Below are 15,442 nucleotides of genomic sequence, written 5' to 3'. Positions count from 1 at the left end.
ATCAACAACACATATCATGACAAGGTTTTCAGAGGTCCACTGTGGCGAAAGTGGAGAAAAATCTGCAGTTTCTTTTGGTGGAATGAAAACTGAATCAGTGATGGGACACAGAGATAACACTGCTACAACTCAGATCCTCCTGCGCATCAAAAAGATGCACGTGGGAAACGTTACTGACATTTAAAATACTCCATTAAGTCACCTGAATAAAACTGTACATCAAGGAAATTATGAAAAGGCTTCTCAATGACTTCCAGTGAAAACATTCTTTATTGGTAAGCACACACTTAAAACTTTCTTGATTACACACATCATGCAAAACTGATGTCACACATGGTTGTTTATTGTAACAATCTCTTCTAATGGAATTATAAATTTTAAAAAGTTACAGTGACTGCAATAGTAAAAAGAATTCAGAACTCTGAAGGAAGCAAACACTTTGTAGAACACTTGTAAAAGTAATGTTCATCCCTCTGGCTGTTTAATTCTCCCTCCCAACAAGAATCTATTTTGGAAAACTATTATATACAAGAACGGCAGTCATTCATGTATGTGCATCCTCAGGCACTCCACCTGACTAAAAAGAAACTACAAGAATAAAACTTCAAATAATTTTACAGGTTCTCTCCATTTTGTTAATCTAAAACAGGGCAATGCCCTTATTTAAAATGTTCACCTGTTGCAGGAGATTATTTCCATACAGATATGACTCTGCTCCTTGGAAGCGTAGCTTACAACTGGTAACCCTTCTGTGCGGAGACTGACGGACTGAACTGTCACGTCTGCATTCTCCAGGTTGTTTCCAACCAGTGGGAAGGAACAGAGCTTCCCATTCTGAGAAGTCTTAGGAATACGCTGCTTCTGACACCGAGCACGAGTTTTCTCTGCGGTGGTGAGGCCAACACTGGCAGGTGAGTGGGTCTGGGAGCCCTCCCACTGTCCGCCTCACATAGGCAAATTCAGCTCCTTGAAGTGAAGCCCCCAGTGAAACGTGACACCCAAAGCTCCTACTGGCACATTCAGGTCAACTGGCAGAGTGGAGTTTTCCAGAGACCAAGAAGTGGGTGCTGCTGTTAACAAAGACACAGAAATGCAGGAGTAGCCTTGGAACTGGGCAGTGGAAGAGGGTGGAAATATTCAAAGGAGTGTGGCAGAGAGCCAAAGGAGCAGGGCCATGGCTGGGAAAGGCAGCGAGGGCTCCAAGGAGGTAAGGGGTGTGTCAGAGAACAGCTATGTGGCTGTGAGGACAGGGTTACTGGAAAAAAGGACCTTTTAAAAAGTTCAGGAGGAAATGAGGCCTGTGCTGCGGGAAAAGTGAAGGAAGAGAGATTCCAGTGAATCAGTGGCAGGAAGCTTAGCATTGTGACTGCAGCTGTGTGGAAAGAAAGAAGCATGAGAGAAACTCAAGACTCTCAGCTGAAGAGATTTCGAAGTTGTGTGGCAGGGGCAGCCTGCTTTCTTCTTACTGATTATAGTCTAATGTGAGAAAAAATAGATAAGTTGAGGGAAGGACTGTTAAAAAAAAAAAAAGGAAACAGGACTTGATGACCTGGAAATCCTTAGCGAATAGCAAAGACATTAAAATTTAAAGATTTACTTTTAGGCAGCTGAAGCTGAACCTCCAGTACTTTGGCCACCTCATGCGAAGAGTTGACTCACCGGAAAAGACCCTAATGCTGGGACGCATTGGGGATGGGAGGAGAAGAGAACGACAGAGGATGAGATGGCTGGATGGCATCACTGACTCGATGGACATGAGTCTGAGTGAACTCTGGGAGTTGGTGATGGACAGGGAGACCTGGCGTGCTGCGATTCATGGGGTCGCAAAGAGTCAGACACGACTGAGCGACTGAACTGAACTGAGGCCTGCTCCAGGGGAAGAGATGAGACTGTGGCCTACGACCTGCTGCTTATACCTGAGAAAGACAGAGAAGGTCACAGACAGCCGGAAACAGCTGGGTTACCTAGGAAAGCTCTGGAAGGAGCCTGTGGTTTAATGGAGTGAATCTCTGTAACATACACAGAAGATCCACACATGTCTCGAGAATGTTACATTAGCAGATATTGCTTTCTTAAAGGGGACAGAGACATGAAATGAAAAAAGATGGCTCAGCCTCCTACAATTACAGACATTACAAGCTGATAGAACTACTTGGCTGCAAATACCTGCTACCTTTCATGAAAAAGGGAAAAAAAAAAAAAAGAGGTCTCTGAGAGAAAGTCACACACCTACAAAGACTGCTGAGTCACAGAAGGCTGTTTCCAGGCCTTCAAGCCGAGTGTGTCTGGCTGAACTTACAAAGTGCTTGGCACTGGCAGCTCCCGTTTCCACCCCATTTTCTTTTTAAAACAGGAATGTCTAGAACGGTTATTTTATGCCTGTTGCCATTATATAACTGGTTTCTCTAGGTTCACAGATGGAGAGAAATTGTGTCCCAGGAACCACTCATACCAGATGTTCACTCATACTTGGTTTACATGATTTAAATGAGATTCAGGACATCTGAGTTCATGAGATCCAGGTAAAACTTTGCACTTTTAAGCTGGTGCTGCAGTGGGTTGAAGCTCTTGAGCACCTTTCAGGGTGGAATGTGGATCTTCCGGACAGGAGTGGACTGCAGTAGACAGAAAGGCCTCCCAAAAGGCTCATGTTCTAATCCCCAAGCCAATGAATTTGTCAGTCTATGTGGTAGAAGAGATTCTGCAGATGGGGTTAAGTCACACATCTGAGGCGAGGAGATTATCCTAGAGTATCCAAGTGAAGCAAATGTAATTGCCAGGGCCCTTAGAAGAAAGGAGAATCAAAGGTGGAGGCAAAGGCCGTAAGGATAGAAGCCAAGATGAGGGGCTTGGCCATAGTGAAGGGATGGATGCCAGCTGAAGAGGCAAGAGATGAGCCCTGGTGCACTGGAAGGAACCTGTGATCCATCACCTTTCACAATCAAAGGGACCTCAAGGATCCAGTTACTATGGACCTTATGTGGGGAGAGCATCCAGGATCACCTGGTAGACCCAATAAACAGAGAATCTTTCCCGGCTGTTTTCCAAGAGATGTGATGACAGAGGAGTCAGAGGGATACAGCGTTGCTAGTTTTGGAGACGAAGAGAGGGGGCCACAGGCCCAGGCATGCAGGTGGCCGCTTGAAGCTGGTAAGGCAAGGACACACATCTCCCCGAGACCTCCCAAGAGAACGGTGCCCTGCTGACACCTGACTGTAGCCCAGTGAGGCCCACGTGAGACCCAGAGAAGTACAAGAAACCTAGGCTATTGTAAGCCACCATGTCTGTAGTGATTTGTTACAGCAGCAATAAAAGACAAGCCAGGAGAGGTGACCAGAGATGAAATGGTGTTGGGAAGAAGAATACGCTGTTCTCTCACTCCTGCTGCACCTTCCCTCACTCAGCGAACATCTGGCTCCAGCAGAAATGCAGACATTTACGCTGGTGACTCTTCAGGTTCTGTCTCTTTGATGGAATTCATTCTTTCGTTTCTGCCCTCATTTGGTTTTGCAGTACAATACACTCTGGGTTTAACACTTACAACAGTGTTTAGTATACATGGTGGGTCCCCCAGAAACACTTGCTGAATGAATAAATGGGGGTGATCAAGACGGGCGCAGCCAGGGATTGTAGTTACTCTCCTTTAAAGTGCAGTTGAACACACTCCTCCTCAAGAACTGCTGACCTTTATGTCTTTGTTTCTGGTTTATGAAGGTCATAAAACACAAGGCGAAACTGTATTTTCTGACATGAGTAAAACAGCTAAATCAGCAAGTAGAAAGGAATTATTTATCTTAATAGGAGAAATAACTATCATACAATCCAAGTATTTAAATATCAGAATACATACATAGTTCCCAGTATACATTACAGAAAAAATTTCAAGGTGTTTGATCAGAAGATTTCTTAATGGCTGCTGATCAATGCAGCATCAAGAAACTTTAGTGCAAATTTTACCAAATGCATTTGTCAAAAATGGCATTTTGTTCATTTTCTCTGCAAACAAGTGCTGTTACATTAACTCTGAGCATGTATCAAATTGGTTTGCCTGAATATTTAAAAGCTATCAATGGAAGCCAGCCCTTTTGGCTAAAACTTCGAACATATGTTACCTTAAGATCTACTCCTAGTCCAAATTTATCTATCCTAAAGCTGGAAGATTGAAGAATTAAACCAAAATTTATCTGTATAAATAATAAAAATAATTTTTTACGCTCTTAAGTATTTTCCTCACTAGTATGGCACATTACCATTCCTACATGCTACTGCATAGGTAGGACAGTATCATTTTAGCTGCTGCAGTATCACAGTGTTAAGAATATCTGCTTCTTGTAGTGTCAGGCTTTCATCTGTTAGCACTTTGTTTGGAAACGAAGTCACGAGAATAAAGTCAAGAGTTGCAAATTCAGGACGAGACTGAACGATAAAGTCCCGGACATCCAGGATCCTGAAGAAGTAAGATGAAAATAATTTGTGAAATGAAAGTTTTATTGTCATTTAGGTTTTTTAGCTAAAATTACATAATAATTAAAATAAATCACACAGTTCTAATCCTTTAAATGTGTTATAACCTTCTTTAATTTCAATGGATGGATTTATCTTGGCTTTCAGGTAAAACATGAGGATTAACTCTGGAGCGTACCTAACAGTTACTTTCACTGTAAACAGACACAATCTCCAGGTGAGTTGTTCCATCAAAGAAACATCAGCAATGCTACTACACTGAACTACAAGGGCTGACTTTTTCATAGTATAAAACATCTTAGTAGCACATGATCCAGAAAAAGGTACCTCAGATGAGCCTATGTCAATGTGAGTCTGTACCTACGAAAAGTGTTTAAAAAAAATTACTTTCATATAGACACAGTAACTCAACTAAGATCATAAATGTTATCTCTTAGTGGGACACAGTGAACAATAAAAACAATATCTTATTAGCATAACAAATGAATGCTAAAATGACATTTAAAACTGTTAATTTGAAATACTTGATAACAGCACAATTAAACTTTATTTACACTACAAATCTCTATGTAGATTATTAATCCTACAGGGTTAGGGCTTCCCTGATAGCTCAGTTGGTAAAGAATCCGCCTGCAATACAGGAGACCTGGATTAAACACCTGGGTTGGCAAGATCCCCTGGAGAAGGGAAAGGCTATCCACTCCAGCATTCTGGCCTGGAGAAGTCCATGGACTTCTGTATGGTCAATGGGTTGCAAAGAATAGGACACAACTGTGACTTTCACTTTCAATCAGGGTTATCATAAATTTTTAAAGGAGTAAAGTTCAAATAAGGTTTTACTAAAGTAAATCAAATCTGATTCAACTTTTCCTGGTTTTAGCATCAGCGCAAAATGATAGCTTTTAACAATTTTCTTTATTTCTAAGTGGTATCTGCATTTGCATTAGTATTTGGACAGTTTACAGAGGATGTTTAAGTACTAAGTATTTGACTTATTTCAAGTTTTTCTGTCGAAAACTTACTTCAAAAGTAAACCTAAGCAATTTCATATTTTTCCTGACTCAAGATGCACCCAGATTTACAAAGATAAGTCACCCTGAGCTTACCTGTGAGTACTGTTGAATCTCTGTATCAAACGGCTCCCGTCTGCTAATCTGATCTGGATTTTGGTGGTTGGCATGGAATCATCAATAAGAACCACTGCATTGAACAGTGACTTCTCCTCCTCTTCTGGGGAGGAAGGTGTACTGACTATTTCAGGTGTGAGGCTAAGAAAGAAGAATTAAAGAATCAGAACGTAAATATAAACACATAAGACGCATGACACACTGCAGACAGTAGAAGCACCACTCGGACCTACAGCTGACTCTCCACTCGTCCTGCCATCACGTCTGCACCAGCGAGAACACAGCTTCCTTTGGGATAGCCTATTTTTCTTGAAAACTCTTTTATTAAAATTATTATGGGTCCTACAATTCTGATTTAGTTTATCCAACTTTCTTCCTCCTTCATCCCTTCGAAATTTCATGAGACTGTTGGGCACAATGGTCTTCAGTCAGAAACCCGAGCAACTTGGAGTTTATGTCCAAGACTGACCATGAGCACAGACAGATTTCAGATCCCAGCTTTGTCAATTTGTGTGAACTCAAGTATGTAAATTAATCTCTTTGAATCCCAGTTCTATCATTTATAAAATGGAAATAATAATGTTATGAAAGTCTGTTATAGTAATATAGTGCTTGAAACAGTGTTTCAAGAGCTATCAGTTATATTTGTACATATCATCAATACTAAGCTTAAACTTAGTTGATACCACTTTAAAAATCTGATTCAAGTAGTTACTGTTTTACAGAAAAGAAGTAATGAGAAATTTAATATATGGTAATGACAGTGATAAATAAACAGACTCTGTATGACTTCAATACCTTTAGACTATAAAATTTTTGCATCTTGTTTTATACCCCTGGATATGTTCCAGTGTCTCCTAGTTTACAGTCTATGGGGAACCTGAATAAAATTTGTATCCTACTGTTACATGAAAACTGTATAAATCTTAATTACTTTGAGTTGGTTCATAGTGCTTTGCAGGTCTACTATATAATTCTCCTTCTCTGTATAGTCTATTAATTTTTGAGAGTTAGTATCAAAACTCTTAACTAAAGATCTTACTTTATCGACTTAATATACGGTGATGAGTGGGTAATGAACCTTGTGTGACATGATCTCTTTCCAGTGGACTGTGGTTACTAGTGACCATAGTGCCTTCTAATGCTAGCAGGATGACCCGTAACCGTAAGCTGCGAGTGAACGTCAAAAACAGAGTGCTCTTTTGGTTAAGCAATTAAAACAAATACAGCCAAGTTCTTTAAAGACATCACATCTTTGTTTTATCTCAGTTATCTTTTAAGGGATCTTTTGACAATCTTGATGTTTATTCTTTCAAATATTGAGACTTAGATGGGTCCCTATCTTACTTTTGAAAAAAAAAAAAAAAATCTGTTAGGATAGAGGCCCCATGAGCATTTGTGCTTTATTCTAGTACAAACTGAGCTCATTATGGCTCTTATTCCCACCCAAAAGCTTTCTCAACCTATACAGCCAAGTGGGAAAAGTAATTGGCACTTCTTGCTATGCTTTGCCTTTCCTTAGCTACCTCCTGACACATATTACAGAACCAATTTCAGAATGTATATGAAAAAGACATAGAAAAGGAGAACATGATGATCTGCAGTCACTGCTCAGGTAGTATTAAGGAATTTCCTGTCAAGTTTGTAATTCAGGGTTGAAAGAGCTGTACCACCAAGGTGGGTCACTGTGCCGACAGGAGGATGGGAGGCAATGAACCAAAGGGCCTCTTCCCTCTCCCTCCGTGTCCCTATTCCCAGGTCTCCACGCTGTCATCACCACCAGCAGCACATTCAAGTTCTGGAGTGCGGGAGGCACCATGGCTAACAGCATGGATCCAGGAGCCTGACTCCAGGGCTGATTTTGCCACTTGTCAGACATGTGACTGGCGGCAAGTCCTTTCACCTCTCTGTGCCCAAGTTCCCTCAGTTGTAAAACAGAGACAACAGCTGCACTATTGCAAAGATTAAATTAATTAGATCTGTAAGCACGTCAGTGCTTCTATATAGTTGGCTATTAATGTTTTAACTACTGTCCTAACAACCACCAGGGGAGGAAAAGTTACCCACTGGCACATGGGATTCTGGGGTCCTCTCCATGACGTCAAGTTGCCTCACACTGCTCTTTCTGTGCTTTAATGCTTTCTGTTTTAAAAAAAATTGGGGCCAGCTAAGCTACTTCTCAAAACACGAAAATCAAGTGCAGGGTGGGAACTCTAAGAAGAAAAGCTTTCATGCATTTCTTTGTATGATGTGTGTGTCTGTCAAGTGAAATTACATGGAATAACAATGAAAGACAGGTATAACGAACTGACACTGAATTCTTCCCTATGCTGAGAAACGAAAGGGGAAGACAGAACCACCGTGCACAAGGCAGCTGAGAAGAACTTGGAAAGGAAGGAGTCACATGAACAGGAATACAGGGCACCCAAGAGAGCATGGTGGCGACACAGCCAATTCAACGTACCACCTGCAGTGACGCGTGGAAAACGGAGGGTCACGTTTACCAGCACACATTATGTTTACGAAGAGTCCAGTCATGGCTACTATAAAGGAGTCCATCATATATCATGCCACACTCACTGGTTTCTAAATTGTGCTCAGAGAAGTCCTGGGTTTCACTGTCTGGAGATATCTAAGACAATCCCCTCTTTCTGCAATGAGAATTCTATATGTGTTTCCATAACCTGAAGAAAGAGTTTGGCTGCTTAAAATATATTGAAAATAACCAACTTAAGGACATTGCTTTGGCTGTAAGAGCTTAGCAATTACTTACAGCAGAGAGATGCTTACAGCTATGATCTAAGATATTTACTGTTTTATCTAATCAATAATTTCCCCCTCTGAACCCACATAATCATAATCAGAAATAGGCAGGATGGCAACTGGTAAAAAGCACGCACTCTGCAGGCAGAGTGCCTGGTTTGAACCTGACACTAACCACTTCCTAGCTTAACTACTCTGGAAGAACTACTGCACCTGCTAATGGAGTGGTGACAGGCGCTATGGCAAGAAGCTGCTGTGAAGATGAAGTGGGTTCATGTCTACAAAGGTACTGACAGAGTCAGGGATATGCAAATTAACTGCTGTCTAAGTAATGCTCAAAATTCTCCAAGCCAGGCTTCAGCAATACATGAACCGTGAACTTCCAGATGTTCAAGCTGGTTTTAGAAAAGGCAGAGGAACCAGAGATCAAATTGCCAACATCCACTGACTCATGGAAAAAGCAAGAGAGTTCCAGAAAAACATCTATTTCTGCTTTATTGACTATGCCAAAGCCTTTGACTGTGTGGATCACAATAAACTGTGGAAAATTCTTCAAGAGATGGGAATACCAAACCACCTGATTTGCCCCTTGTGAAATCTATATGCAGGTCAGGAAGCAACAGTTAGAAGTGGACATGGAACAACAGACTGGTTCCAAATAGGAAAAGGAGTACGTCAAGGCTGTATGTTGTCACCCTGCTTATTTAACTTATATGCAGAGTACATCATGAGAAACGCTGGACTGGAAGAAGCATAAGCTGGAATCAAGATTGCTGGGAGAAATATCAATAACATCAGATATGCAGACGACACCACCCTTATGGCAGAAAGTGAAGAGGAACTCAAAAGCCTCTTGATGAAAGTGAAAGTGGAGAGTGAAAAAGTTGGCTTAAAGCTCAACATTCAGAAAACGAAGATCATGGCATCTGGTCCCATCACTTCATGGGAAAAAGATGGGGGAACAGTGGAAACAGCGTCAGACTTTACATTTTGGGGCTCCAAAATCACTGCAGATAGTGATTGCAGCCATGAAATTAAAAGATGCTTACTCCTTGGAAGGAAAGTTATGACAAACCTAGACAGCTTATTAAAAAGCAGAGATATTACTTTCCCAACAAAAGTCTGTCTAGTCAAGGCTATGGTTTTTCCAGTGGTCATGTATGGATGTGAGAGTTGGACTGTGAAGAAGGCTGAGTGCCGAAGAACTGATGCTTTTGAACTGTGGTGTTGGAGAAGACTCTGGAGAGTCCCTTGGACTGCAAGGAGATCCAACCAGTCCATCCTAAAGGAGATCAGTCCTGGGTGTTCTTTGGAAGGACTGATGCTGAACCTGAAGCTCCAATACTTTGGCCACCTCATGCGACGAGTTAACTCATTGGAAAAGACCCTGATGCTGGGAGGGATCGGGGGCAGGAGGAGAAGGGGACGACAGAGGATGAGATGGCTGGATGGCATCACCGACTCGATGGACATGAGTTTGAGTGAACTCCGGGAGTTGGTGATGGACAGGGAGGCCTGGTGTGCTGTGATTCATGGGGTTGCAAAGAGTTAGACACGACTGAGCGACTGAACTGAACTGAAGTATAACATTATCTACTAACACTATCATCAAAATTGCACATCTGATTCCATCAGCGAGGTCTTCACAATTTGTATCTTAGTTTTTACTCTCTAGGTTATTTTGCTCTCATTCTCAAAGAAAATTCATGTTGAACAAAGACAAGTATTTTCTCATTTTAGGATTTTACCTTCCAAGTTTCTGTCCTTCTCCACTAAAAGCCTTGAACCTCAACCTAGGCTTTACATATTCTTGATCCTGATGGTCCTCCATGTCCAAATTCAAGTGTCCTCCATGAACCAGTCGCTGAAGCTCCAGGGGAATCTCTCTTAAAAAAAGAAAACCCACTATGAGATAAGACCGCACATCTGTCAGAATGGTGTTCATCAAATAGAGCACAAATAACAAATGTTGGCAAGGACGTAGAGAAAAGAGAACCTGTATCCTGTTGGTGGAGGTGCTTCTGACAGTTAGAGCGCTGAAATGTGGGATAGTATTTATAGCTCAGTCAGCATTAGAAAATCCCCCTGAGGACCTAACAGGTAGTGCGGTATTTTTTTCTGAACACCCTGGCGGAAGGCTGGAAGTTTGACGGGAGTGGTTTTGATTATCGTCTGATTCATGTATGCCACCCTCCTGCAGGCAACTGTTGTTTTTTTTTGTATCGTATTAATATGCTTTGAACTTTTCAGAAACTCACCTGCCACATAAACCAAAGATTGTACTTTGTTTTGTCTGGAACTTAATCAAGTCTCTGACTGCAATACCTCATATAGTAAGGAAGCTGCTAACTTCACACACCTCACTACCCCATTATTCTGATTTCTGTTTGTCATATCTACATGATAAGTGCTAGACTGCACACAGGTGTGCAGTCTGTGTGTATGTGTGCTCAGTTCCCCAGTTGTGTCCAACTCTTTGAAACCCCATAGACTGTAGCTCACCTGGCTCCTCTGTCCAAGGGATTTTGCAGGCAAGAATACTAGAGTTAGTTGCCATTTCCTCCTCCAGGGGATCTTCCCAACCCAGGGATCTAACCCGAGTCTCCTGCATTGGCAGGTGGATTCTTCACCACTGAGCTACCCAGGAACCAAGCTATCTACTTTGTTATATTTTGGTTATGTTATATATTGAAATATGTGTAATTGCATAATAAATTACCTTCCTTTACTTCTTCACCATATTTAAGATAAATGTTACATGAAACTTTTAGACATAATATGCATAGACTGATTATATTATCTGTAAACACTTCCTTGAGAATAGTAAAGATGGTGTTACAAAATATGTCATGAAGCAGGGGGCAATGATTATACAGCTGACAACCACTATCTGACCATCAATCATTTTTTTCAAGGTGCCATTTCTAAAATGGTTCTTGATCATAATTTGAACTTGAGGATACAGTGTGGCTCAAATGAAAACACTCCCTTGGTATTCCAAGACTGAACGTTAGCCTACAAAGTTCATGGAGTATTTTCATTTAGTAATAAATTAGTTTGGATCTTTACGGAGAGCACACTCATCATCAACATGGTCTTTCCTTCTCCCATCCTGAAGTAAATGTTATTTCAATCGTCCTGTTGATCTTCACCAGGCAGAAGCCCACTCCCCCTGGCCCCCGCAGCTCCCAGTCTGCTCAGTGACTCTGCAAGCTCCCAAGCCCAAGGCCCTGACCTCAGCTCTTGACCTTGCATTTACCACCAGCACACACTGCCTGCCGGGAAAGCCTCCCACCTTTCTCAATGACTTTCTTCCCAATTACAGCATGTCTTACGAAACCTTCTTCAGTATTCTGACATTATCTGGGGAATTCAACTTCAAAATCCAAGCAAATTAATGTCCTAAAATGCCTTTCCTTCAGAGTTCCACCTCCACTCCCCTCCTACCACTCTGCTAGGAAAAATTTCACTGCCTGGAAAAGCCCCACTTTCAACTCCTGGATGGAGAGTAGCCTCCTGTTCTGGGCCCTTCACTGCTACTCACATTTCCCAGCTCATAACCAGCCTGATGTCTTTCTTTCACTGTATTCCTACTTAGGGATGATCACTTATCAGCTAGTGAAAATAAATAGCTCTTGTAATTGTAGCAAAATCACTCAAGTCCTTGTCCTTCAGCCACAAGGGCTGGTGAGTTACAACGTTCTTTAGATGGGTCAGGGCACTGTAAATCTGGTTTCAAAAATTTTAACTTCGAACTAACCTTCTGAATTCTTCTGCCAGCAGTAATGCCATTTAAAAAGATTTCTAATATAAGCGGCTTTCAGGCATACATGCAGTGAGTCACCCTGTCAACAGTAAGCAGGACAGTGGCTTAGCAGATGGGCAGACACCTACTGATCAATTCACAAATTTATGACACTACGATGCTGCTTCTCAGAACTGGGACCATAGCTTCATGAGATTTTAAAAGAAACCAATATCTACTGCTCCCCCCACCAAGTTAAGAACCAGTGACTTATAGATAGCAATGTGTCCTTTATATACTTAAAATACCCTTCCCCCCAGAAGCTGTTTACAGAATATATTCCAGTATTTCACTCTTAAAAACCAGTGGAGCACTTCTGACTGGTGGTCTGTTTAGAAAAACAAACAAACAAAAAACCTCCACCCTCAGTAATAGACAAAATCTAAGTAACATATCTTACCCTCTCTTAACAGACTCCAGAAACTGGGCATTTGTTGGGTCACTGTAAGGTCTCAATTCTCCATCATCCAAGCTGAAACCGTTGCTCCACAGTTTAAGCAAAATTTGAACCTTTCGCGCATAGAAAAAAGAAATACAAGAATGCGTCTGCATTAAACAATTTTAATTTTCAAACACGTTATTTACCACTTACTTACAGTATGAAGTACACACTTCCCTGGTGGTCCAGGGGTTAAGAATCTGCCTGCCAATGCCAAGGAAATGGGTTTGATCCCTGGTTGGGGAGCTAAGATCCCATGTGCTGTGGGGCAATTAAGTCCATGTGCCACAACTACCGAGTCCAAGCTCTAAAGCCCGTACTCCACAACAAGAGAACCCACCACAAGGAGAAGCCTGCACACCGCAACTAGAGAGTAGCCCCCACTCGCTTCAACTATAGAAAGGCCGTGCAGCAATGAAGACCCAGTGCAGCCAAAAATAAATTAAAAAGAAAAAAAAAAAACCCAACAAAAATTTAAAAAAATATACAAAGCTTTTTGTACCATCCTTTACTTTATTCAGGTCAAATAAGGACATAAATGGAACCATGTGTGCTTCCTTAGATTTGTATTTGGCTTAACAAACTGACAATGGCTAAAATATCAAAGGTGCCACTGTGGGAGCCTGGCCTTGAAGTACAATTATTTCTAGTTCACTGAGAAGATCCAAGTCATGAGAGAAGCCACTGCCACCCCACAGCCACTCTTCCCCTTCATCTACACTCATATTCTTCTCTGCTTCATGCCAGAGAGCACGATGGAATCTTCAGCGACCCTCCAAAGTAAAACTATTCATCACATTGAAAACGAGACGGTTAACTTCAAAATTTCAAAAAGAAAAAACAAAGACTGACTTTAGGCATTTCTACGTTTGTGCGTACGTGTTGTGTCCAACTCTTTCTGACCATGTGGACTGTAGCCTGCCAGGTTCCCCTGTCCATGGGATTCTCCAGGCAACAACACTGGAGTGGACTGCCATTTCCTTCTCCAGGGGATCTTCCTAATCTAGGGATCGAACCCACATCTCTTGTGCCTCCTGTATTGGCAGGTGATTGTTTATGACTTGGGTCACCTGGGAAGCCCTATGTTTCCATGTATATAACTCAGCTAATTCTACACCATGATGGTATGCCATTTATAATAATTATTATAACATTTATGTAACTCATTTTGACAGTGAATGATACATTCTTTCACAAACGGTTATATATCTTTAAGTGCAAGGCACAGCTGAGATACAAAAAAGGCACAGCTGAGAAACACAACATTTGAATCTGAAAACTTACACATTAGTTTTTTTAATCAATACTTCAAAAAATAACAGAAGAGAATTTCAGTTTTTAATTTTATAAAAACCGTAGTAACTAGGGGCAAAAATCAACAATTTCTTTTTCATTACTGTACCTACATCTTGCAACTGATTTTCTCCATAGATGTATTCAGACTGCTTACAAAAGGAATTACCCAATCTGTATCCTCCACCTGTAAAAGACTAAAAAAAAAAACAGCAAGTGGGTTAAAAATTCAGTCTTATTAAAGCAAAATGTATGATAATGTATGATATATATTTTAAAACTAGATCAATTAGCCACACTGGTATATACTTTCCAGGAAATTTTTACATTAAAATAAAGGTCTTATGTTATAGAAATGTATACTCTAGTATATCATTTTCTTCCCATAAAAATATGAGTGACTCAGAAACTGAAATAACTTATGCCAATCTTAAATTATGAAATACATTCATACACTGAAATAATATTTTTAATTAGGAACAGACTTTTAAAACTCACCATTAATATTTTATAACAAGTCTTATAATAAAATTATAATTCTTGAATCATATTTGACAAAGCATTAAGAGCTTCATAGAGAAAGGAAGAATTTAATAAATTGAGTATAAATAACCCTGAAGAAAAGCTCCATACTTATTTTATAAGCAGCTTTGATTCAACTGTAATGAATCAACTGAACTGCACTTTTTATTTTGTTTCACTAATCACAAGCTCTTCTATTTTTCAGGTGAGGCAGCTTATGAAGTAAAAACACCATTCCTTTTAATTATTATTCATATCATATATGGGTTTTTAATCATCACACTCATAGAAATGTTAAGAAACTGCTTTAATTTTTGATTAATAGAAAGTTATAGACTTTGAAAAATAACGGAAATATCTGAAAAAGAAATACACAGAGAAATAGTGTTTGCAAATAATATAAAAATCTATAGCAGATCAAGTATACTGATAGCATATAAAACTTCAGCCCTTACCTTAGATTTGTCATCACCCGAGGCTCTTGTGGCTTCATTCAGAGGGACGGCTCCATGCTGTCTCGCCTCTCTGAAAAGTTCATTCACAATTTTCCCAGTTGAAGGTTGAACTATATGTAATCCACTGCATTCATGCTCACTTGAATAGAACCTTTAAACATTGTAAAGTTCATGAATAAAAACAGATTGTAAGCATAAACTACTTTAAAGCAAAAGACTACATAGTCTTAGGAAATGACTTTTATTTAAAAAGAGCCATTTCTATGGCTTTTGTGAAAGTACTTAATTTTAAAATCGGGATCAAGAAATTAAGAAGTAAAGAGTTCATTTATCTACTTTCTCATGGAGTCTGAGGAAACGCTGGTAGCAGGCTCAGCATGCCACCTGAGAACTAGCTTGCTTCTTCCTCCCTCCCGCTCTGTGACTGCTGATCTATCGGTGTGATCCTGGGAAAACACTGCTGACAGCCAGAAGCTAAGTCGCCTCCCCAGAGGAATCCACATTTCATAGGACTTGGTTAGTGAAAAGCCCTCCAGATTGAGACGATATGAACATCTAAATCCACAGGCCTACA

General features: G+C 40.6%; 1 protein-coding gene across 1 annotated transcript in view; it reads right to left on the bottom strand.

The window, feature by feature from the left end:
• Positions 1 to 252: 252 nt before the first annotated feature.
• The window catches only part of UBXN2B (UBX domain protein 2B), a 36,757-nt gene continuing 21,567 nt past the window's right edge, over positions 253 to 15,442 (bottom strand). Inside the window, 6 exon segments of the mRNA NM_001206828.2 lie at positions 253 to 4,447; positions 5,571 to 5,732; positions 10,103 to 10,240; positions 12,560 to 12,669; positions 14,005 to 14,088; positions 14,869 to 15,019. Coding sequence (NP_001193757.1) covers positions 4,285 to 4,447; positions 5,571 to 5,732; positions 10,103 to 10,240; positions 12,560 to 12,669; positions 14,005 to 14,088; positions 14,869 to 15,019 — 808 coding nt within the window. The 3' untranslated portion in view covers positions 253 to 4,284.

This window comes from Bos taurus, chromosome 14, assembly GCF_002263795.3.
Source record: "Bos taurus isolate L1 Dominette 01449 registration number 42190680 breed Hereford chromosome 14, ARS-UCD2.0, whole genome shotgun sequence".
Classification (NCBI taxonomy): domain Eukaryota; kingdom Metazoa; phylum Chordata; class Mammalia; order Artiodactyla; family Bovidae; genus Bos; species Bos taurus.
The sequence above is the reverse complement of the archived record's forward strand: the minus strand, read 5'-3'. Positions and strand labels throughout refer to the sequence as shown.